Source organism: Choloepus didactylus, chromosome 10 (genome assembly GCF_015220235.1).
Source record: "Choloepus didactylus isolate mChoDid1 chromosome 10, mChoDid1.pri, whole genome shotgun sequence".
NCBI classification, from domain to species: Eukaryota; Metazoa; Chordata; class Mammalia; order Pilosa; family Megalonychidae; genus Choloepus; species Choloepus didactylus.
The window spans coordinates 50941488-50967962 of record NC_051316.1 but is presented as its reverse complement, the minus strand read 5'-3'; the positions used below and the strand labels follow the sequence as shown (position 1 = coordinate 50967962).

The 26475-nt window shown below is 40.3% G+C and overlaps 1 protein-coding gene across 2 annotated transcripts in view; it reads left to right on the top strand.

Annotated features, from left to right (window-relative positions):
* The window catches only part of LOC119545523 (histone-arginine methyltransferase CARM1-like), a 280411-nt gene extending 263882 nt beyond the window's left edge, over positions 1-16529 (top strand). The window contains exons 11-13 of one of the 2 annotated variants that reach the window (XM_037851118.1): positions 2037-2174; positions 11618-11707; positions 14298-16529. In XM_037851118.1, coding sequence (XP_037707046.1) covers positions 2037-2174; positions 11618-11707; positions 14298-14307 — 238 coding nt within the window. In that variant the 3' untranslated portion in view covers positions 14308-16529. Of the gene's footprint in view, positions 1-2036; positions 2175-11617; positions 11712-14297 lie in introns of those variants that run through there. The other variant, XM_037851119.1, reaches the window with a different exon arrangement.
* The last annotated feature ends 9946 nt before the right edge of the window (positions 16530-26475 follow it).

The window sequence follows — 26475 nt, the reverse complement described above, 5'->3', positions numbered from 1 at the left end:
CCACAGGGCAAGCCACAAGTTGGGAACTCCAAGGAATGTTTTGATGAATCCCCCAGGAGAAGCTGGCCAGCCTAGATAGCGATAGAAATTCTTTTTGACTGCTGAAATCATCAGTTCTCCCCTTAAGGCCTTCCGTTTATTGGATGTAGAATTACATTGGATTGCAATCTCCTTAGTTAATTGTAGGTGTAATCAGCCATAGATGCAATCAACTGACTAATGATTTAAATTCACAAAATACCCTCACAATAACAATCAGTCCAGTTCTTGCTTGACCAAACAGCTGTACAACATAACCTAACCAAGTTGACACAAGAACTTAACCATCACACACGGTATCAGATCAACTCTAGCTAAAATACTGTAGAACTTCTCAAATTGGATAAGGATTTGGAGGAGTGAGAACAGGTCTGCTCTCCTCCTGATTTCCCTCGTCTCTTCCCAGGGTTCCTATGAAAAGAGATTTAATCTGCGTCACAGGACCAGGCAAAAGGGAAACTTTGAAAGCACACTCTCCTCCACTCCTTGTGAGAGCATGGAAGCTCATCGCTGTCCATGCTTAGAAGGGAGTGCCAGTGGTCTGTGTCAGTGCTCAGAGGAGATGGGGGACCCAGGGAAGGAGGGGACCCCTAGAAGCCTGGCCAGTCTGACAATCAGGGAGAAAGAAAATGGTGAACACACCAGTCCTGCTTCACATAAAGGGAATTGGTTCAGGGAATCCTGCATTTTTTTCTTGTACTTTCCCCCAGTAGCACCCAAGTAATGCTTTAGTTCCTGCAGGGAAAGGGAGACAAACTTGTGGCCTGCCTCACAGGAGAAATTTCGTTGACGTTAAATGCTTTATGTTTAAAACAACTGTTTTAGTTTCCTTGGCTGCATTCCACTCCATAACATACTCAGGCATATTTTGATATAAAAGTTGTTTATATTACTTATCTGTTGAATCTAGGAATTTGCCTCATGCTGAGTGTGCCCCTGCTCCCCCCAGGCTAACACCACTTCTGAGCCCCAGGCAGGTGACCTCAGGGTTAGCAGCACAGGAGAATGTTCTCATGTCTTTATATGGAATGAAGAACCTCAGTATAAACACATACACACACACGTGCACGCAGGAGGTCAGAGCTGAGAAAGCAGAGGCCATCACTCCAGTAATAATTCCTGTTTCGGAAGCTCCTTCAGGATTCCTGAACAGGTTGGATGAGATAGTCAGCCAGAGTCCAGACTTCTCACCCTGCCAGACTTCTCAAACAAAACAGGTGCCAAATTAAACATTTTATTGGGAGCATCTTATATACTTTGATTCAGAGATACAGATTGACATAGTGGTCGCATCCATGGGTTTGAAGTCCAGCTCCCCAGTTTTCCTCCGTGTGACTCGACAAATTAGTTAAACTTTCTTGGCTGCTTCATAGGGTTTTGGAGTAGATTTAATGGGATAACATACATAAAGCTTTTAGTACAATACTTAACATATGGTAATTGCTCAATACCTTGGGATATCCTTCTATTAAAAGGGCTCCATGAAGTTAATCACATTCACCATATTGTACTGCCTTCACTAACATCCATTCCCAAAACTTTTCCATCACCCCAAATAGAAACTCAACAATTTAAGCATTGACTCCCCATTCCCCACCCTGGTTTTAATTGCATATTTGAATGTGGTTCAAAGGGGAATTTTAGGTTGTATATATATTACTAGAATAAAAATCTTTAAAAAAAAAAACACCCTAGGACTGTGCAACACAAACAGTGAACCCTCATGTGGACTATAGTTAATTATAATAATATTGTTTCATAAGTTCTAACAAATATACTACACTAATGCAAAATGTTAATAATGGTGGCTTGTATATGGGAACTTGTATTTTCTGCATGATTTTTCTGTAAACCTGTACTTTTTCTAATTAAGAAAAGGGGGAAGGGGTTCCATGAGTTAAAAAGAATGAAAATCACTTATCAACCTAAGTCCTTAATTCAATCCATAAATGTGAGTCAGGAACATAATTGTCTTTTAACTCTTTTCTTGCCCACAGGGTAACTGTTTGGCTGTCAACAGCCCCAACCGAACCTCTGACCCATTGGTACCAGGTGCGGTGCCTTCTTCAGACTCCTCTCTTTGCCAAGGAAGGGGAGACTCTCTCGGGGAAAGTGCTGTTTGTAGCCAATAAAAGGTAAGCAGGGCAGTGCAGACACGATTTCCCCTCCATGGACTGGGCACTGAGGGATGAGAGTGAGGGGAAACTGGCAAGTCCCTGAAACCCCAACACCTAGAAATGGACAGCAAGCTTTACAGAGCCCTGGCTGAGTTTGCACTGGTGCTCTTAGCTACAAACCCTGCAGGGTGAATTTCACCTTCCTGCTAAGGGTGGCTGGGAAGAGGAGCTTCAGAAAAATTAAGGACAGGGAGCTCTACCTGCCCACGGAGGAAGGGAGAAAATCCATCAGCTCAAGGGAGCCCTCATCAAAGGCTTGAATTATCAAGTGCTTTAAACTCCAGACCAGCTTTCTGGACTGACCGACAGCTGTCTAGCCAACCCCCCTCAAATTTCGAACGATAAATTCAACCTATACTGCAAGGGAAGTGGCACAGTAGGGGTAGTATATGATGTGTCAGGCAGCACTGACTGCTTCCGTATGCTCATTTTAAATTTCTGTTTTCTTTCACCATGTTGGAGCTTCTGCCAGGTGTTACAGGTGGGAGAAGTGGGGTGGCCAAAGACTTTCAGAATATGAAGGGCACTTAGAAGTCATCTTGTTCAACTTCCTTTCCTTCCCCCCACACCCTTCCTTGAGACTATACTTGAATACTCCAGTGATGGGGAGCTCACCACCTTACAAATCAGCCCTTCCATTTTTAAATTCTTGACTTCTTTAATTAAAAAAAAAGCTCACATATAAATTAAAAAATGCAGTGTTTTAGTTAGATGGGAGATTCTGCCCCAACTCCCAGCCCTTGCCCTATTCCCATTCAGGTGATTTGTGTGTGTGTGTGTGTGCATATACTAACAAAGTCATTTTGTTTTGTTTTTAAAAAACAGAGATTATACTAGCATTCTGCAACTCACTTTTTCACTTACTAATAAACCCTGGATCATTACAGATAGATATGCTTTGTTCTTTTTAATAGTTGCATAGTGGTCCAGGCAGAGCATGGATATACCATAATATCTTTTTAAAAAATCCTTGATTGATTAATATTTAGATGCTTCCAATTGGTTTGGTTTGCTTTTTGTTTGTTTGTTGCCATTGCAAAAAAAAAAAAAAAATCTGCAATAAGCATCCTTGAATATATCATGTTTTAGTTTCCTTGGCTGCTCAAGTAAATAGTATGCAATGGGTTGGCTTAAAAAAATGGGAATTTATTAGCTCAAAGTATTGAAGGAAAAAGCCCAAATCAAGGTGTCTTCAAGGCAGTGCTTTCTTCCCAAAGTCTGGTGTTCTGACTCCAGTGATCTTTGGTCCTGGGCCCCTCTGTCACGTGGCAACGCACATGGAGGCCTCTCCTGGCCTCTCCCTTCTCTCCCCGGTTCTGTTGACCTTCACCTGCTTTCTTCCTATGGTTTCTGTCCAAATTTCATTCCACTTATAAAGAGCTCCAGTAATAGGATTAAGACCCATCCTGATTGGGTTGGGCCACACCTTAACTGAAGTAACCTCATCAGAAGGTCCTATTTACAATGGGTCCACACCCACAGGAATGGATTAAGTGTAAGAACATGTTTTCTTTGGTACATATCTCCAAACCGCTCCATATAGCTTACAAGGCTATATGGGTATTTGCAAATCTGATGCTTAAAAATGGAGAGGGTAGATCAAAGGCTATGTACATGTTACTGATCAATGCTAGTTTTATAGATGGTCAGAATAATTTACATCATTTATCCAGCAGTGGATAAGCATGCTCATTTCTTCTCATCTTTCCCTAATAGGATGTTATCAATATCTCTAATATTTGCCAATCCAAAAGACCCAAAAATAGTTTTTTAAAATAGGATCTGATCATTGGCTATTAATGTCTTCCACTTTAGACATCTCTACTGTTGATCCTGTATCTTACTTCATGTAAATTCTACCCCTTGATCTTAGTTCTGAATTCTAACTGAATAGTTATGTTCCAACCTCCAATGGCAATGGTTCCAATATTTGGAGAGTTCAATCAACTGTCCTGCCATTCTTCCTGTGTCCAGGCTAACATCCCCAACTCCTCCCTCCTAGAAGAATAATTTTGAAATAGTTTGATATCCTATGTTGTCCCTCCTGGAAATACCCAGGTTACCAAAATCCCCTTTTAAAATATTTTTCCAAAACTAAACACAGGACATAATATGTGGTCTGATAACTGCTGGGTATAGAGGGAAAGTGTCCACTGCTGTTTGGAATACTATACTTCCAATAATGTAATTTAAGTTAGAATTGGGTATGGAGTCCATTTTACTTGACCCATATTAAGTTCATAGTAAATTACAAGTAAAAATATATTTTTTTTTACATGATCTTCTCTTGCATCAGATTTCTCCCGTATTTTAGCGTGAAGCTGATTTTAACCAGCCTTGGTTCAAGTCTTTGTACCTGTTCCACTCACATGTTCACCATGTTATGTTTGGAACTTTACTAGAGTCCATGGATTATTTTGTTTTTAATTTTTTTTGTGTGTGTGTAATATATTAGTGATCCCTGCCACTTACGTCATTTGCAGATTTAATACACAAATTTTTGTTTAAAAAATATTAAGCAAAAGAAACTACAGATATAATCTCCCTTCAAAATTATCATAGATCCAGCCTAATTCATACCTTTTGGATCTGGTCATGGAAGTATTCATGTCCAACCCAGATTCCTCCATTCTAGGCCAGAAGGAAATACGGGACAACCTTTGTCTGATGTGAAATCCAGCTAAGCCTAATCTCTGGTTTCACCTTCATAGCCCAGTCTAATAACCTTGCCTAAAAGGGAAACGAAGCCGACTGGACATAGCTTTCATTTTTACTTTCTTAATGAAACTGTGCCAGATCTCTAGTTATCATAACTTTCTATCTCTTTAAAGGGTTACTTAAGTTTTTTAAATAGATAACACAGTCATACCAATCACAGTAAAAATATAGAAAAAGATCAACAGTGAAAAAAGTCTTCTTACTGCAGGACCCCATTCATGCCCTGCTGCCACCCCATCATTCTACCACTGCTATTGCTTTTTTTGCATATTTTCTCAGAGCTTCATTTAAATATATAATCAGTGTACATTGTACTGGTAGGAATATACCAACCACCACCACCACTACCTGCTTTTTATACCCAAATGATAGCATACTATTTCCATTTTCTACATCATAACTTTTTTACTTAACAGAACATCTCACAAATTTCCATATCTATACTTTGAGATCTTTCTTATTCTCTTCCTTGAGCTACTATATTTTCACATTGTGATCTTCCTTCATAAAAATGATTGTTTCTTTCATAGAGTTGAGGGCTTCACTATGGATTTTTAAATCTGTGACAAAATAGCTATTCATATTTTTTAGCTTTCCCATCGTGTCACTGATCTGATGTGTATTTTTCATCTGTGAATGAATTTTCCTACTCTTTCTCTAATATCTTTGCATTGATGCTATAGTAAGTTCATCATCAAACTAATGGGACTTTCCTGGACAGCTATTTACAAGAAATAAGTTCCTGAGATAGAGGGAGGTGGAATAGTCTAGTCTTCATGCTCTCTGCTTTTCTCAACCCAAAGTCTCTCTTCATCTATGCCACCGTGGAGCCACTTGGCTTTTCCTGTGAGTTAGGCTCCTCTTGTGGCCCTTTAATTAGCTCCACTTTATTTGCTTTTCTGAACAAACCCAGGTCCAGGAGCATTTCTACCAATAGTTCTGCTTGCCCCAGTTCCTGCACAAGACCTTACAAATGAGGAATGTACCTTTTGCATTCAAATAGTGTTCCTCACCTTTGGACACTACATTTTCTGGCACTTTCTGAGATATGCTGCCTCCAGGCCCTCTTACCACTCTCTGTACTTTTGTGTTTTCTTCCACATGACTTCTAAGCAACCTCAACTGCTTCTGCAGCCTTTAAATGTATGTTGGTGACTACAGATTATCTCTTTCTCCTGGTTTCACAGAAAATTAGGTCTGCAGTGTCTTTCCCATTCTCCTTCTTTCTGGGTAGGTTCCAGGGAGAAGAGTGGGAAATGCTGATTTATACCATGTTCCTCCTGGAAGTTACCACTTTCTTCCAAAATGCTCATAAACCTGTTTAATGACCAGTTCTAAAAATATGCTAAGGATATTTTAACCAACATTTGCCTGGAGTTTTGGATTTTGCCTTTTTCTCTGTTTGCAAACAAAGATAATATTCTTTTGCCTTCCAGTATTAATCTTTTAGATACCTTAAGGTAGAATTAGGAGTATATTTAGATCATCTGATTGTTCCAAGATATTTTCCTGACATATCTTAAGTTTCATTCTTATCACATTTTCTACCCTTCCCTCCTTTGAGCCCTCTAATAGGAAAGAAGGAAGCAAACTATTTTCCTCCCATACACCTGCCTCATAATTCCCAGGGTTCCTATAGCTTTATTTAGCAATGATGTTGTATTGCTGTTATTTCTATATGTGAGTCATTCTATGGTGAATCCCTCCTCAGTTTATACATTGCAGGGACCCAGTTACATTGTGGAATGACTGACTGGATGGATGAGTCACGAGCTGATGATCCCTGTCTTATTAGAGTCTAGCACATTTGAAAGAAGCAGCCTGAGATACCACAGATGTGCAATACTTCTCAGGAGGAGGAAAGGAAAGGAAGGGAGTGAGGGAGGAAGTCCTTTGTCTCACCAGTGAAAAGAAAGCAGGTCTTGGAGTCTGACATATCCTGGTTCAATCCAGTCTCTCCTACTTACTGGATAGTACTTGAGTGATCTTGGGGACATTAATTATTCTCCCTATTACCCCAGTTTACTCAACTCCTCACTACAAAGTACAGTTTATAATAATTGACTTGCCAGGCTTTTGTAAATATTAAAGGAGAGAACCTGGTATAGTCATGAACACATGGTAGGACCACAGTACATTATTAGTTCCATTTCCTCTTCCCTTATTCTACTTCTCACTCCCAATATGCCTCTTGAGATTTTTTTTAAATTATTGTTTTCCTTGGTATTTTCTAGATATCTCAGCACTTATTCAATGTCTGCGTTTTCCAGGCTATTTTTTTAGTAAGGTGCCACCCCTTTGTGTTGTCTCAGATGTGATCCCCTTCTCCTTTACTGTCAAACTTTCCTTGAACTCTGAACTCCTGGGAGAGTTCCCCGAGTAACCACTCCAGCGTGAAAACCACTGCCCTTCTCCTCTGCACCAGGACCGTTTAGGATGGTATGGTGGATTTATTTTTGACAGCCTCCATCACTCCTGAGCTGTCACTCATTTATTGCTCTGTTATTATCTTTTTTATGAACTTGGTGAAATTTTTGTCTCTAAAGTTCACAGAGTGGTCTCCAAAGTTTTGTGATCATATACACCTAGGAGTAAAACACTTTATGTATGTCCTCCCAAGTATGTGACTGTTTCTTTCAATTATGTACATTTACTACTATAGTAATAATAATAATAACAATAGAAAGCTTAGGACTAAGTTCTGTCTCCCTTTATTTTTCTTCTCTCTCTCTCTGTGCGCGCACACACACACATATGTGTATATATATATAAATGCACATACATACACACATATAAGTATATATATACATATGTGTGTATATATTCACATAGATGAATTTATATATATAGAAATTCCCATATGTATTTTATAAGACACAAAATTAGAAATTAAAAAGATGAATTGAAAAACTAAATATAGGCTGATTGTTGACTAGCTCAGCTACTTATCTTATGCCAAAATGTTTTGAAATATTATTTTAAATTTTTGAATTGCTATGAAGACCTACTCTACCCAGATTTGCCAGGGGATTTGGCATGGAGAGAATTTGATGAGCTTATAAAATTAGAAGAAATGCTGATAAAACAATTAAAGCTTTGGACACTTCAGGCTTACTCTTAATGGCCTAAAAGTCCAAAACCTGCTCTACCTTGGATTTCACATAAGACAAACACCCTCACTGGCTATACATTTGGGCAGCTGCATCAGAAGGAATTATGGGAGGAAACTGTTCACAATCAGGTACAATGAAGTAATAGTGTGTACTGGTGCAGCAGTTTTAAATGGCATTTCTTTGTCATACAATGTTACTCAGATTCTTCTAGCTCTGACCCTTGTGAACACTGTTAGTATTCACCCAGTGCTGCTGTACCACATTATTTAAGAAATAACAAGAGCCTTACCTGAGCCATCTTACCTTTGCAAAGCCTGAGGAAGTCGGAGAACATTATAAAAATCTTAACTCATTTGGTGATTAGTATCCAGCATTCACCTAGTGAGTTCACTAATGTTCAGTATGTATTGGATAAGCAACTAACTGAAAAGTTAAAAATCACTGTTCTTCCCACACCACAGTGTCTTGTCCCACATTTCCTCTGAGGCACACTTAAACCCCTTTGAAGAATACTCATCTCGAGTCTATTCTCTGCTGAGGCTCTCGTTCCTTCCTTACCTATTCGTAAATCCTCAGTGACCTGGGTCATTCTTTCTCTCAAGCTTCCTGTCACTCAGGTTTCTTCATCTCATTCTACCTTGATGGTCAGCCTTAAGCCTAGCGAAGCAGTTCCCACTGTTGTATCCTCCGTTTTCTGAAAGATGAAATTATTGTGAATTACCACATTCTCTGGAAGGATGTGTATGTATGCCCTGCATGTGTTGGTCTCGAGTTTCCAATATCTTCTTGGATATTGCAAAAGAAATGTTTGTCTTTCGTATCCAATCCTAGAGCTAAGGTAATGTTTTTTCTGATGCCACTTGCTCTATCTATAACATTTAAATTGAATAAGGCTGACAAAGAACTAGATTTTCTTAACACACATTGCCAAATAACAGGTACAAGAGGATTTAATAGTTATTAGGATCTCATAGACACAGTTTTGGAAGACTGTCCATTATTGGCTGCTTTATAAACATTGCACATTAATTATTAGGTTTGGGGTTGGCCTCCTGGATTTGTTGGCATTAGCGTGACATGGCTCCTGGGGTAGAAGAAGACACCTTCTTCCTTGTGAGATGACTCATGATCAGATCGGTGAACCTGGCCACCCTCCCTCTGCCTTTCCTCCCGCCCCCCACGCACCCAGTAAAAGGCTTTGAAAATAAATCTCAGCTTTTTAATGACCAAATTGAGCCATGACAACCCCTATTTGTTCTTTTCCATTATGGAAGACAGGACTTTGATAAGTGAAGAAGAGGAGTGGGTTCTGAAAAGTGAGCATGAAGTAGCAATGTTATCCTAACTGAATATTCTGAAAAAGAGCCTTGCTGAAAACCCTATGGAAAGAATTTGCTGATTGTTCTTCTCAACCTTAACAGGAGCCATTCAGTTATCACTTGTGACAAACTGATTCATATATATATCCACAAACAACACAGCAACACCTACTTTGGAGTACTCAATATGTGCTTCAAGTTTTTACCAGTTACCTCAGATATTGTTAAGAGGCATCATCCATTTGGCAATCTTTGTGGGTCTGTCTTTCCCCAACTTATTTACCACACTGATCTCTCAGACTTGCTGTGGTCCCAGCACGTGTTGAACCTCTCCTGAGGAGAACGTTGCCTCAGTGTCTAGTTTCCCTCGAGTCTATCTTCAAGTATCACCAGCGAGAGAACTACAGGATGTGGGGATCATGGAAGAAAAATTTAAAAACAAAACATGGTCTGAATCGAATAGGTGGACATAATTTTGACTGATTTCTTTTTAACTTATAGCTATAAACATAAGTTATGTTTCTATATGGCTACATATAAACCATTAATATATGGTTTATAAACCTCTTATTTGATTTGACCCCAATAAAATCTAGAACTTGAGTTGGTTTCCCGGCTCTGGCATGATTTTTAATCCTACCCAGGCCATTCTTGGCAATGATGTGTGGGAGCCGGGGTGCAGAAACAGCCACTGTCATCAGGCATCGCACACTAGTTTCTGGAATTTAAAAAAGAAGTTTATCTTCTCTAGCAATCAAGGAAATTCAAATTAAAATAATCAATAATATTTAAATGTCAAGGATTGGAAAGGGTGCAATGAAATGGGCACTTTCATCTTTGTAATTGAGGAACTAATTTGGGACATCTTCTGGAAAACAGTCTAAAAGCAATAAGAATCAAGGCCCTTAATTATGTCTACATGCTTCAGCCCAGTGAGTCTAGCTCTAGGATTTTTTTTTTTTAATTAGAGAAATTGTGGGTTTACAGAACAATCATGCATAAAATACAGAATTCCCCTATACCACCCTATTATTAACACCTTATATTGGTGTGGAACATTTGTTACAATTGATAAAAGCATGTTTTTATAGTTGTACTATTAACTATAGTTCATGGTCTACTTTAGGATTCACTGGTTGTATAGTGCAGTTTCATGGATTTTTTAAAAATTCTTATTATCATATATACAATCCAGTATTTCCTCTTTTAACCACATTCATGTCTATATTTCAGTGCTCTTAATTATAGCTCTAGGAATTTATTCCAAAGAAATGATAATAGATAGGACATAAAAATGTATTACAAGAATGTCCTTTGCATCATTACTGTCAAAAAGCTAGGTTTTTTGTTATAAGTAATAATGTGTTATTATAAAATACAAGTATTCAACAATAGAGAGTTATTAAATAGAAGTGCTGTTGCCACTCATACTGTTGGGAATATATGTTCAAGAATTGTCTTATGACATGAGATAAATGCTTGCTAATGTAAAATAAAAGCAAGATCAGAAGCAATATTTAAGCATCATTTTGTTAAAAATTTACATCTGTAAATACACACAGTGAAAAACCCATAGGAGAGAAATATTCTATGATGTTAGCTGAGAGAATTTTTGTCTGGTGGCATTATGGATGATTTTATTTTCTGTATATTTTTCCTTAGTTTCAATTTTTTTCTACAGTGACTATGTAACACTTATAATCAGAAGAAATGTAGATGGTATTAAGAATAAGTAACAGCCCCACAAACATGGCCTCTTCAGATTAGTCATCAGAGATATATGATATTGCTTATGCTTATCAGCCAGTTCTTCTCACTAGAATTGTGTGACCCTTCATTTGGAGCTTCTTAGGATCAATCATACTTATTAGCTGTTTTATGCCCATTTGGGATTTTAGTTCATCCAATTCTTCCATGATTAAGATTATTTTGGCACCTCACTGATGACACATAAAGTGTCTCTGATATGTAAAACCATTCTCTTATCCTGAGTGTTGGTAGACCAGAAGTACCATTACCTTTGTAATTTTCAGATCAATAAATTATTGCCATCAACTTCCTCTGACAAATAAACCAGGCCTTCGGTTGCCTCTACCAATATTCATACCATCCAAATGAACAGACATGTCATGTGTAAGATGCCAAACACATACTCTCACCCCCATGAAGGAGGCATGTGTGAAAGATGTCATGGCCATGTGTGAATAGCTAACCAGTCTTGTGAGATGATGTGTTTTTCTCTGCAATACAGACAAAGCTATGACATTCAGATTGTGGCGCTGGTGAACCAGACAGGCTTCAGGTCTGGGAACATCCTTGATCTAAAGAATCCGTTCTTTAGGTAAGAAAATCCTCTCAGCTATTTCACACCTGTGTATATAAAATCTCAGTTAATCATATGACCAAGTAAGGAGGTTCAAAACAATTCCGTCTTTCCTTAAAGGAAGAAAGGTTATCTACTAGTTCTCTCTTCTCTAAGGAGACCTAGATTCTGATACAGAGTCAAATGATTTACTTTCCATCAAATAGAATTCAATATATAACAATCTGATGCTGAAAAAAAAAAAAAAAAGAGAGTACTGGAAAGTTCCGAGAAGTGATTTCTTATCCTAGCTGACCTACAACTAGCTGTGAGACCCTAGACAAAGTCACTTTCCTTCTATGGTACTTGGTTTTCTCAGCAAAAGGTAGGGTTTAACTATGATCTGTTTTGACCTTCGTTCACCAAGGGATGGCTTTATGTAGCAGTTACTCTAGTGCATCTAAAACATGAATCCATTTAAGTTACATTTTTTGAGTCTCATCTGACATGTGTATCATGTAAATCGAAACATACTTCTCTTTAGAAACTATGTGGATTTTGTCTGAGGCAAACATATTGCCGCAATGAGATGGCTACAACAAATGTTTCTGGAAGGACTCCTCATCTTTACACCTATTCAAAACGAGCCAATTAAAAATCCACAGATGCAGCCACACAAACAACACCACTGGACACTGTCACTCTTGACTTCATTATTAAAAAGAGACTATTTCCTCATATTGTCATATCTCCCCAAGGCTTTTATTCAAAATCTGTCTCTGGGGTGTTGAAAATGTTAATGAGAAAAGGAAACTCAGGGAACCAACCCAAGAATTCCTTAGCAGGGATTGAAAATGAAATTTTGATCTTGAAGCATGGGAGGAGAAAAAAACAAAAACAGGCAAAGCTGCAACTATATTTGTGTCCAAGTGTCACAGTGTGAATCTTTGAAATCCATTGCTGTTAGGGTATGGATCTAATCCTTCATTCTGAGAGATGGGAGAAGTCCTCTCTCCCACTGTACACCATCAGGCCGTGTCCTCGGAGATAAAGGGCTGCACTGCTCACTAACATGCCGACCGATGTGAGAGGCAAATTACTTAACCTGCCTCAGCCTCAGTTTTCTCATCTGTAAAACGGGAAAAATAACATATACTTCACTGGGCATTGCAAGGATTGTACAACATGTTCAGGTACTTAACAGGTCACATAATTTGTGCTCAGTAAATACAATACAGTCAAATACATTTCCTTTCTTCCTATTTTCCACTCTCCAACTCTGTCAATAAGGTTAATGGATGATGATTTTTAATTCATTCCAAAATAGAATTATTTGGATTTTGATGTAGGAAATTAATTTTTTGTTGAGGGCTTTTGGAGGACTCACCTTTTGAATGTCAGAACCATGCAAACTAATAACTCTTGAGTCCTACTTCCACTTCATCTTACAAAAATAAGGGTTTTGCCAGAAAACCACACAGAGAGGGCTCTGGCCAGGACCAAGCCCTGCTTGGGCTGACGCAAATGCAGTGTCTTCAAGGTCAAAGTGAGAGCATATCTAAGGCCTAGTGATTTTCAACTCGGCCATCACCCCATCTAAGCAGATGGGTGTCGAGTGAGGGGCAGATGCCTTTCCTTTTCCCTTTTTCTCTTGCTCAGTAGCCAGTCTGTGACTGACATATTAAATTAAGCTGATGAGGATGCTTAAAAATGTGACTCCCCTTAGAATTCCAGGTATCAATTATATCTCTTCATCAACCCTTCCCCGTTATCTAGGTCTTACTGTGCTCAATGGAGCTATAAGCTAAATGACGGAATCTTTGAAGAGTGTTTAGGATATAGTAGTTGCTCAGTTAAATGTTCAACAATGGTAGTGCCCTTCTGTGCCCCAACTCCCTTGCAACTCCAACTTGAATTTGCTTCAGCAGCACAAGTACATAAGTATGTGTGGGGTGGGGTTGAGGGTACTAAAATAAATGGTGCTACGTAACTGTAGACATTTGTCAAAACTCCCAAAACTGTAACTTAAAAAGAGTGAATTTTACTGTATGTAAAAAAGAGAAAATTTAAATCACATAAAAACTTAAAAAGAAGCTATTTCAGATGGCTCACAGATGGGACAGGAAAAAAACCACCTAGAGTGATAGGCTAGAAAGTGGCAGGGCCAGGGGAGTAGGAGGTGGGTATCATTTGCATTGAGAGGTCTGAGTGGCATCTTGGAAGAGGTGGCATTTGAGCGAAGACCTAAATGACAACAAGGAGCCATTATGGGCAGGTGTGCAAGCAGAGCCTTCCAGTGGAGAACAGGAAGGGCCTGAGCTGAATGCAAAATGAGCCTATGGCATGCCAAGAAGAAAAATAAGTCAGGGCTGTAGTCTTTGTTATAAACCATTTCCTTTCAGTGAAGGAAAATCTGGATCATCATTTCAGATCTGAATTTGGGCTATGCATAATCACACTTACTAAATATAGATCTAAGGCTGCCCATAAAATCTCCAGGGAGGGTAGGGAAAGGGAAGAGGGAGAGGAGAAGGAAAAGACAGGACAGCAAAACTGGCTTGCTTAAAGCTTTAAATCTGGGTAGAACTTATTTTACTTTGGTGTCATAGAATCACCTTCTCTGTTTTAGGTTTGCTTAGAAGACAGTGACAAGCCAGGCACTAAGTAGAATGAATGCCTGTGAAGTCCCTCGACATCCAAGTTCATACTTCATATTCTAACTATGCAGTCTATCTGCATGGCTCTTTCAGTTTATTCAGATTCTTTTTTTAAATCTAAAATTTGCATCTTAATTTTATTGACACATCTACTTCTTGGCACTTCTTGGACTGACTTTTTGCAGCTTTCTACATGCGGCTGAAGAACAATTTTTTAAATTTTTGTGTTTTTAAATTTTTATTATTATTTTAGTAGAGCCAGCAGCATTGCTCTAATTTTTGAAGTATTTTAAAATGAAATTTAACAGTAGCCTACCTCACGTTTATAGGTATGCATATGTATGACATGACATAGGAGCATGTTAGGAGTGAGCCTCTATTTTCAATTTTAATATGAATTGTTTTTGCAAATATTTTCAACAGATCAACAGCTAATTCCTAGCTCAGCAATGTGTTAAAAGAATTTTTGCCTTATTCATGTAATGGAAAAATATGTCAGGAATACTCTTCATTGGAAATATTTGATGACTCTCTATGTAGTTAAGAAAATAGATATGGAACCTTAATCAGTGTGAGATGCCAATGAGGCCTCTCCTTAAATTTAAGACATTTGTTGTATGTCACACGTCAAACGGTGATGAAAGACGATCCTCCCAAGGTTCATGTTTACCCCTGGCCCAAACAACCCTCGTAAAAGTGGATGTCACGTCAGCACGGCAGTCTAATGAAGCCCAGAGGCAACCTGCTCACTCAGTGGGGGAAACTGGAACAAACAGGGACTGCATCTTCTCATCAGTCAGCCAGCCACCAAGCTTTCAGCTTTCCGCTCTGTTGCTTTTGCTTACCCGGACCCCTCCTTCTGAAATAGTCTTCTCTCTTTTAGCCATAAAAACGGTATTGTTCACTCCTCTCGCTCCACAGTAGGTCCTGCTCCAATATACAGCCTCCAAGATGGTTGCTGAGCACCCTCCATGTTCACTAAAAGTGCCCCTTCTCACCTTTGACTTCTCCTCCTGCCATCCCCCCTTACCTAACTCTTTCTTCCAGCAATTTTACCACATTGTACCCTCAACACACACATCTTTTTCTTCTGGTAGACTTTTAGTTCCTTGTAGGATGGATTTGTGTCCAATTCATTTTGTAATCTCTCACAGTGCCTCACAGGATGCCTTCTGCATTGAAGATGCTCAATAAATGTACATATTGATTCAATAAAATTTATCCTGCTATTAAGATAACTGGAAGAGAGGAATCAGGCCTGATGATGTTCTGATTGCCTTTTGGGCATGGTAGGCAGAAACTACATGAGCCCTGGATTGCAGAAACACAGTGTGGCTACTGCCACCACCTTCGCCCACACCTGGGGCAGACATGCATCATGAGTGCCAGCTCTCCTTCCCAGTGAACCCTGAGATGGCCTCACAGTCCTTCTCCGCCATACATTGGGAAGCCACTATCAGTTGGTGGAAGTGAACACAAGAGATGAAACCCATGACTTTCAAGAATTCAAAAAGAAGAAAAAAAAATTTTTCCCTGTATTGAACAATCCTGAAGACCTGTCATATTTATGAATCTGGAATTTTGCTAAAGCACAAATTTGGTGTAGATATATGCTACAAGGTGGGTGTGGAGGATGAGTGAGTTTTTGCAAGTGAACCCAGGCCATCGCTCCGGGGATACCCTTCTGGACAATTCCAGGACTGATGACCTGGTGGCTCAGTGATTTCAGCAAGTAATGAGGTTCTTCCCTTGCTTTGCTCTGCTATCCACAGGGCAGCCCTCCTCATATGCACACAGTGACCATGGAGTTTAGAGTCCTATTCAGACACAGCAATGTTCACAGTCATAGAAATTGGCCATCATTTCTGGTGTGTCATCTTAAAGCAATGAAAATGATAATGATAATTATGTGCCAAGCACTATTCTAAGTGCTTTAAACATAAAACTACTTTTGATACTTATAGTGGCTTATTAGATATTTACCTAATAGTTCATTTGGTACAATAGGATAGGTGTTAACCCCATTTAACAAATGAAGATATGGAGACAGAATGGTGAAGTAACTTTCCCAATGGCCCACAGTTAGTAAGTGGTGGAGCCAGGGTTGTAAACCCAGCAGTCTGGCTCCGGAGTCTCTGCCCTTAATTACTCAATAAGATGCCATTACATACCTGACAGCTAGATTTTGAGGCTGTTGACCCTAAGGTAGAATAAGATTATGAAGTAGGGAAAGTAATAATAAGCCACACCTTCTACCTGAAGGAATTGTCCAGAAGAGAGAGACAGGCAGGTAGTTGGGAGTAGTCAGACATGTGACCCCCAGCCCCTGGTGGATTGGAAGAACAGCAGTTTCAGAAAGGGTGTGAACATGAACCTGGGAAGAGAAATCAATAAGGAGCCATTTCATAGGATAATAATAAGAAGAAGAATAACTACATTTAATGAACCAGGCACTATGCTAAGTGCTTCATATATACCATTTCACTCAACCACAAGGCTCTACTGGTATCACTTTGCTTTAGCAGAAAAGGAAGCTTGGGCTTAGATTAGGCTTTGCTCACCTTCAAGAAAACTTTTCCCAGACACAGAGAATTGGCCTCATGTTTCATTGGTCGGAACTGAGTCACATGCTTGCCTCTAAACCAATCACTGACAAGGTCATGGGAGAACCATAAGAGGCTAAACCAGTGAAGAATTTATCCTTGAGCTAGAGATAGGCTCATCTTTCCCAAGAGATAGACCCTGAAGAAAACTAGAGTTCTATTCCCAAATAAGGGGAATGGAGATAGGGCAAGCAACCAACAATGCCTGTGATGAGAGACTACTATGAACCGTCCAGCTTCACTACTAATTCCATTTCTTTCTGCTCTCATAAGGGAAGGTAGCACATTATGCCATAGTCATCCATACATGTGTCTCTACCTCCTTATAAGCACTTGCGGTATAGGAACAAATCTCTCACATCTGCATATTCCCCAGAGGGCTTGGCATAGGGATATGCACATAGAAACATTTTTCATTGTAAGTGAATTTCATTCTCAAATCTACCTAATTGGAGAGGTCAACAGTTGACCATGCTCAAAGCAAGCAGATAATATGTTTTCACATTGATCTAGTGAGCAAATGAATTCTGAGAAACTTCCTTGCCACGCAGAATAGCATGAAATCGCACATTAACATAGGTCAGTGCAAAAGCTCAAACTTATTAAATTGTTAGTGTCTTGCACTCAGCACCCTTGGAGGTGACATTAATGTCAGATTTTTATTATGACTTGACATTTCCACTAATATTAAAAGAATGTTTTAAGATTGGAGTAGGTGGAAACTCGAAATAGGTAGATCAACTAAATTCCAAATCAACTGTTACTGAAAGTGACACCGTAACACAGTGGTTAAAGGCTTGGGCTCTTTAGTTAGAGAGACTTGGGTTTAATCCTGGCTTGGCAACATATTAGATATATGAACATGGGCAAGTCATTCACCTTCTCTAAGCCTAAGCTTCCTTATCTGCTAAAATAAAGTAATACCAATAGGGCCTTGTGGTTGAGTGAAATGGTATGTATGAAGCACTTAGCACAGTGCCTGGCTCGTTAAATGTAGTCATTGTTGTTATCCTATGAAATGGCTCCTTATTGATTTCTCTTCCCAGGTTCATGTTCACACCCTTTCTGAAACTGCTGTCCTTCCAATCCACCAGGGGTGGGGGTCACATGTCTGACCACTTCAACTACCTGCCTGTCTCTCTCTTCTGGACAATTCCTTCAGGTAGAAGGTGTGGCTTATTATTACTTTCCCTACTTCATAATCTTATTCCACCTTAGGGCAACAGCCCCAAAATCTAGCTGTCAGGTATGTAATGGCAGCTTGTCTACTTTACAGAGGGTCCCTGATGTGTGAAAGGAATCCACTTTCTGTTCTTAGCCTAATTTTAAACATATTGGCTTGCTAAAGAGAATATTCACTTATTTTCTCATTTGTTCATTTATTCATCCTTTTATTCACCCTCTCTTGCCCTGGGTCAAAAAGCCCATGTAAAAAAAGAACAAAAGGATGATGATTTAAGGAAGAAATAAAAATATGTTAGTTTAATATTTGCTGAGTATTGTCACCATTGAAAAGATAATTCATCATTGTTGTAATAATGTAATAAGGGAAGTAGTTATGGAATTCCCACATATATGTAACTTATCAGGATTCAAGTAATTTGGGGAACACAACAAAAGCAATTATACCTTGGAAGCACCAGAGGCTACTGGCACTGTTTCCCAGGTACTAGGAGATACCTAGAAATTAGAGTTAAAGAGTATGTTCATCAAACTAAAAACTCCAGTGCCACGTTCTTCCAAAAAATGGAGGCACTAACACCAGGAGCTTTAGAATCAGACACAGCAGATTTGTGTGTGTGTGTGTAGAAAGAGGGGGTGGCTTAAGGGTCAAATTGGCAAAACCTGCAGAGGGTCGTTTTGGTGCAGTTGGAATTGCATCACCAGCCTGTTGTGTAGTGGCTGCAAAGTGTGCTACACTTTGACCTCTTGGACCTAAAGGTGGGTTAACAAAGATGATGCTGGGCTAGTGCAGGAGATGCAGCTGGTCTCTGGGGTGCTACTTCTCAAACTTTAATGAACATATGAATCAACTGGAGATCTTCTTAAAATGCAGAGTCTGATTCAGTAGGTCTCGGGTGCTGCCTGAGATTCTGCGCATCTGTCAAACTCCCCAGGGATGCCAGTCCTGCTCTCCGTGGACCAGACTTTGAGTAGCAAGTGAGTGTGCTCCGTTCAACTATCCCTTTGTCACTTCCATCACAACCTTTTTTTTCTGACATTAATCTCCTGTTCTTTCTTTTTCCTCAAAGCACTGCCTTAGTCTTAATTCTGAGCACTAGAGCTGTGATTTCAGAAAAGAATAGACACAAATTTTTATGATTTTCAGTACATCAGCTCATCAGTTGGCACATTGTTGGGTACTAAGTTCTCTTCACTGGTCCAGGCGGTCAGTCTGACTCTCCCACACATTTTTTTTTTTTCTGTTTAGCCGCTGAAACCAGTTCTATTCCTAGTTAGGAAGCTTAAGGAGTCCTGAACCAATGTGCATGGTGACTCTGTACAAAGTTAGCTTTGCTTCTTGCCTTGTGATTGGTGCTCCAAGTTTTGTAAACTGTTTTGTTGCACATGGAACCCAAGTCTCCACCTGTACCTACATCTGGTAACTGGGTCTCTCAAGTTCCCATTCAGTTGTTCAACAGATATTTATGAAGTGCTTACTATCATCTTGCATTGTAGTAGATGTCAGTGCCCCCCTGCCAATAATTCCAGTTTCCTTCTTCCAGGCACTAGGGAGGATTGCATTGTCTCTGCCCCTTGAAGTTAGGCCTTCCCTTGTGTCTTGCTTTGGCTTATACAATGTGAGCAGAAGTGATTGTGTCACCTCCATGCAGATGCATTTCAGAACTGGTGTGCAATTCTCTGTAATTGTGGAAGTACTCTTGAGATGACAGTGTCATGGCATGGTAAAGCCTCCTTCAGCCTGGGTCCCTGAGTATCTGTGAGGATCAGAACTCCCCTGTTGGCCTGTGTTACATGTATTACATGTGGTATGTATTACATGTAGTTTGAGCAAAGAATAAACCTTTGTTGTTTTAAGCCATTGAGCTTTTGGGATGTTTGTTATTGCATCATTATTTAGCCTATCCTAACCAATAGAGCACCATTTCAGGAACTGGAAATACAGAAGTAAGCAAGATAGAGCCCTTCCTTTTACATTTCAGTGGGAGGGATACATACAATAAATATATAACATATTAGAAACTGGTGAGTGCTATGAAGAAAATACCAGGAAATGGAATTTGGCATGCCTTGGGGGTTGCTACTTAGGCAGCCATGCTTTGAGAAACCTCACTGCAGCGGAGATAATTGAGCTGATGAGAAGGAGGTAGCCACATGAAGATTTAGAGAAAATAGACAGAGGGAACAGCAATTTGAAGGTTTGATTCAGAGGGGTGATATGATTGAATTTAACCTGTGTAACATTCACTCTGGTTGCTTTTGAGAAGCAGACTGTATGTGGGCAACAGTGGAAGCAGGAAAACCAGTTAGGAAGTATTGCAGTAGTACGAATGAGAGATGGGTGTTTGGACTCAGCTTTTAGTAGTAAAGTTGCTGAGAAGTGATCAGATTCAGGATGTATCTTGGAGACAGTAGTAACAGAGCTTGCTAATAGACAAGCTGTTGTAAGAGAGGAAGAGAAGAATCAAGGATGACACCCAGGTTTGTGAGCTGAACAACTCGGTGCCATTTACTAAGATGGAAAAGACTGGTGGGGGGGGGGGGTGGAGCAGGTTTGAAGGGGAAAATCGAGAGTTCTGTTGTAAGTGTGCTGAGTTTGTGGTGGCCACTCATTTCTAAACGGAGCTGTCGGTTAGATGTAGTTATCTGGAGTTCGGAGAGGGTCATGTGTGGAGACAGGGTCTGGGAACTCAGAGAGCATGCAGATGATATTTAAAACGTAGGATTAGATGAGCTTCCTTAGGAGACAGTGCAGAGAAGAGAAGAGAGCCAAGAAGAGAGAGCTCTAACTTTAGAAGCTGGAGAGAGGAGAAAGGGTCAGCAGGAGAGCCTGAGTACTTTGGCCAGGGTGGGTAGGAGGAATGCAGTGGTGTGGAACCAAAAGAAGAGATTGCTTCCAGAAGGAGAGATGAACAATTTGCGTTAAATATTGTTATGAGATCAAGTAAGAAGGAAACAGAGATTCGGTCCTTGGAAGAAGCAATATGGAAGTTATCAGTGACCTGGATAAGAGCCATTTCAGGGGTGAAGAGTAAAGGGGATTTGAGAAAGAGGAGGAGGCATATCTAGACAGCTCTTTCCGGGAGTTTTGCTGCAGAGAACAGCAGAAAAATGGGGCAGGAGCTGAGTCCCTGTGTCTGAATCTCTGCCTTGATGATGTACATAAGACCCCACTCCCTGTAACCCTTGAGCCCCAACTTTGTCTGCCTGTGGGCTGGAGTCTTTTTCTAAAGCCCCAAGACTGGGGCTGTACAATTTCCTGCCAGGCCACCCAGAGGACAAATTTTTACCTACCAGAATCTCTTTATAAAGTAACAATAAGCCACAAACTCAGGAGAGATAGAGACAAAGAGAGAGAAATAAATTCTTCTTTTCTTTATAAAACCAGAAAGATTCTATGTACTGGATAGCAGTCAATGACAATATTGGGTCCCCAAAAAGGGGGGCCATCAGGAAGGTGAGTGGTGATGGTAAGATAGCCAGAGACCTCCTATTATCAGCCATTATAGCCAAAGTGACAAAGCATCACAATGCTGGGAATTATTTAAATTCAATTTTTGAATTATCAATACACTCATATGGTTCAAAATTCAAAATGTAAAAGAATATACAGTGAAGTCTCCATGTCACACCTGTCCCCTAGCCTTCCAGTTCACATCCCCAAAGTAAACTAATGTTACTAGTTGCTTGTCCATTCTCCCCATACAGACAAGCAGATACATATACATTCTTTCCTCTCTCCATCTTTTGGCCCAAGTGGCATTATACCCAATAGGCTTTTCTGCCTCCACAAAGCCAGGAAATTGACAACATGGAGAGCTGAGGATTTTTGCAGATTCACCCAACAGTCACTGAATTCATGATAGATATTTGTTTCGGGGAGCAATTATTTACTAGATAGTAGGTATGATCAACTGAGTCTAAACCGGGAGTATCTGTTGAACGGGGTGGACCTATGAGGAGGTGGAAGGTGCCTGGGAGAGTAAAGGTAGGAGATGAGACTTTTGGGTTTAAGCGTCTTACACAAGTTCTCCAGGGACATTCATGGAGCATTGCCATCGATGAGGTGCCAGCCCTTCCAGCCCTTCCAGGAAGACCCTGCCCTCCTGCCAGTGCACCCAGGCACCCTTGGCTGGCTCTGTCTGAAGTTAATCAGCTGCCAGGATCGCCACCTGTCCCTTGTCAAAATTGGCCTTGTATTCCAAACTCCTCCTTCTTGAGCTTTATTTATATTTATTTATATTGATAAGGTATCCTTATAATGCATCCACCAAGATTCATCTTGTAACCAGGTCCCCACGGTTATGGGTTGATGTCTCACCACCAGCTGCATACCTGAGCCCCTGTCCTAGCAGGGGGCATGTGCCTCTTGAATATGAAACTAATTTGAATGTAAAAAAATGGGATCCAGTTTTTAAAATTACACATCCAGTATGCCAAGTGAAAGAAACTCACTTTCAAATGATTCCCAGCTGTCATAATAGCATCGTGCTTGGATGGTTTAGTCATCACAGAAGCAAGGAGGGCAATTTTCTTTCATATTTGACCTGATAACGAGAATTGTGATTGGAAATCAACTTGAGATACTTAGAACAGCCACTTATAATCACATCAATTAACATTTGTACATTGCTTTACTGTTTATAAAGCACTTCCATGTACACTGTCATAATATGTTAGTGGAGTGATGGTGGCTCCAAGGAGAGAACAAAACTGGATTATTTTACTGCCTAAGCTTAGAAACAGGAAGGAAACCGACAGGTTCTTACAAACAGCAATATGAAAAGCAGACCATAGACAGAAGCAGAAAAGAATAACCATTACCAATGTCAAATCCAGACAGGTGAAATGAAGACATTGCCAATTCAAGAGAGACACAGCCTGGGGGGAGGACCCAGCCAAACTGCGGTCCAACAACAAAGTGTTCAAGTCTGAGCACTATTGAACAACTGTTTGGACAGAGTAGATTGTTTGGTCTTTCACTTCTTATATAGGCAATACCTAACTTTGTATTTAAAAATAGCAGCTGCACAGAAACCAAAGGAAAATGAGCAGACTATTTTGGGCTTCTTTATCCACCTGCTTTTATGACCGGGTTCTTGGAGACAATTGCCTGGCACTCATCCCCATTGACAGTCCCCTTTGCTGCTTCCTTCCCCCTTTCCCTGACAAGTACTTACTTTCTCTCCATCCAAATTGTTCTCTCTTCCCTTGATTTGGGAATAAAGGTTTTCCTAGCTGTTGGTAACTTCGTAATGCACTTAACTGATGATAACTGCATTTCCTGGAAGGTTAGTACATAGTTATCATCTTTTGTCCAAAAGACTGAATGTGTGCATATAAATTGTGAGCTACTTCAGATTGATCAACGTCCTGGCAATGAATGCCAAGCAAGACCATGATTTGGTAAATATGGCTTTTACAGTTTGGAAAAAATAATCTGTTTGTGGTGCTTCCCACAAGGAATTTTAAGAGACTGGTTGGAACACATCTTTGTGTTTCTACTACCCACCCTCACTCCAGTTACCTGTCAGGGACTCAATTAATGTTTACTGGATGAAAGTTCTCTTTCATCGTGTGCAATGAGGCTCCACTTATTAGGTGCTGTTTTACAGGAACTCTTTGTATGAAGCCGTTATCCTGATGAGAAAGTGAGAACTGAATTGTTAGAAAGACTCATTCTCCCCTCCCTTGAGATTCAACATGTGAGAACGTGTGAGGGTACATGGCTTGACTAAAATGTGGCACATCCGATTGTGTGTGTGTGTCTGTGTGTGTTCATGGCATTAGTACTTTATTCCTGAACTACTGCAAGTTCCCCACATATGACCCTTCTCACCAGAAGTACCCACTTGGAATTCTTTCTTCTCTGACAGTTCTTTCTCAAGACTTCCCTCTCTCCAAAATTCTTATCCATCTTATTATAGTTGTATACAAGTGTATAAAATAAAAATACATTTAAATATTTGGAGAAAACCAGACTCAGGACACTGGACAGTACACAAGGCAGAGAGCAGTTCTCCAAAACAGACTGATAAGTGTATGAAACAAGGTGGGGAAGTTACCAATGGGATTAACACTAGCCTAGTGTTTCTGGAACACAGTTGAGGGGATTTTACCCTCCCTCTGGAAAATCTTAACAATTCTAAGCCTGTGCCACTCCAAACCCTATCCTGGCCCAGAGATGAGGCAAGGAACAGGGATGGGGCACAGGAGGCAGGAGAGGAGAATGAGCGCAAAGAGAAGTTGGATTAGAGGGAGAAAAGAAGAGAAGGAAAGTGTGGACATAGTAAGGATTCATCAATAGCACTTTTCCCAGATGGCAATTCAAGAATATCTACCTGTCTGTTTTTATCCATTCATCCATCCACTCATCCACCCATCCACACATCTCTCCATCTATCCATCCATCCTTCCTCTTTCCAGAAGGACTTAAATTAGTTCCCAAGGATACATTGTATATGATTCTACAATGTAAATTAAAATTGGTAAAAATAAGAAAGAACACAAGGATGGAGGGGGGGTGGAGCCAAGAACAGGGCTAACTGCGTGCAATGCTGTGGCTGGAGAGCTGTGCCTCTCTAAGGGACTGCCTGGGGCAATGGGAAGCAGGGATACACAGAACCAAAGTGAGCGTCATGCTAAACCCAGGACTTTGGCCTGTGACGTGATCTCCCTTTCCAGATGTGCCTCTCTAGTTGTGTCTTGCTTGGACTCAGCCACACCCAGGTGAGCTTTGTATGGAGTGGCCTCTACATGCCACGGATGGCAGGGGGAAGGCAGGCTACCCATGTGTGTTTGTGAGCATTTTATATGTTAAAACCCAAATGTGAAAATTGCTTCCCTTGTGTGAGGCAAATTAACAGAAAGGACCTGCCTAACTACAGAACAGACCTTGTCAGGGGTCATAAAGCAGCAAAAGTAATTTTTCTTAGAGCTCAAAAAATAGCAAATTTAAAAACCTTTTTATGAGTTTAAAAAAAAAAAAAAAAAAAAAAAACAGAATAAAAAGTGTCGTGACAGGGCCTGTGAGGTTTTTCCTTATCTGACATCTCCCTCTACTGACAGCACCTTCTCTCACTTTTCCTTTACAACCCAGTGGGGAAGCCCTTTGAAAGCTCCGGGCCTGTGAAGTGCTGTGAGGCCTTGCTCAGGGTCTGGAGGAGGATGGAGTTCTGTTGTGGGGGAGCTCACAGGTTCCTTTTGGGACTTGGGGAATTGGGGCCATTCAAATTCAGTCAGCAACAGGATAAATGTGTCTGGAGTTCTGAAGATAGACCTCAAAGAAAGAAGTTTGAGCGTGGTCAGTAGAAATGGGTGAAAGAAAAGGGGACGAGGAGGGCCTGGCCTTGAGCATCTCTAATCTGTAAAGGTCAGGCAGACAGGTAAGAGTGAAACAACATAAATTTAATTGTTCATCCCTCTGAAGGCAAAAAATCTTAAAGCATTTCTGATTGGGGCCATCCATCTTTGCCTCATAATGCCAACATTGGGAAACTCTCTCCTTCATCACTGTTTAACAGTTCTCATTGTTTGAAAGTTATTACTCAGGGTGAGCTGGAGTCTGCTTCCTCACAACTCCCATTCTTTTTTTTCTCATTCTGCCTTTCTGTGTGATAAAGACAGAATGTGTCACTTCACACATTTATCCAACAAATGTTCCAATGAGAATCCAATGAGACAAATAGGGCTGAAAGTTTAAATTAACCATTTCAAGGTCTGTTTCCACCCCATCTCTACTATTATAAGCCCTTGAGGGCATGACCAGTGTCTTACTCCCTTCCCTCCCCAGCATCCAAGCCCACATTTTGGGGAGGTTTTCTATGGAGTAAATGATTGGTGTGTGTGATCTCTTTAGATAGCGTATCAATCTTACGAGCTAGGCATCACTGTCATCCCCATTTGCAACTGAGGAAACTGAGGCTCAAAGAGAGACATGCAGCCATATATACACAAGGCCGTAAAGTTAGTGTGTGGCAGAGCCTGGCTTGGAACCCACATCTATCTGATATCAAAACCTGAGCACTTAAACTACTGTGATTCTGCCTTATTTTTGGCACCCAGACATTATCTGCACAGAAAAGGCCCATGGTAGTGTTTCCTGGACAGAAACAAACTGTGATAATACCTACTTTAAAACTGATAAGTTGGGACCACAGGTGGCCGGTTTGCAGGTAAGACAAGAAAGACATTGTCTCTGTACACAAGCTTCTCCTCAGGTACCACTAATGAGTCTTCTTTTTAAACAACTTTATTGAGCTATAATCCACATACCATACAATTTACCCAGTTAAGTCTACGATTCAGTGGCTTTTTTGTATATTCACAAAGGTGTGCATCCATCACCACAATCAATTTTTGAAAT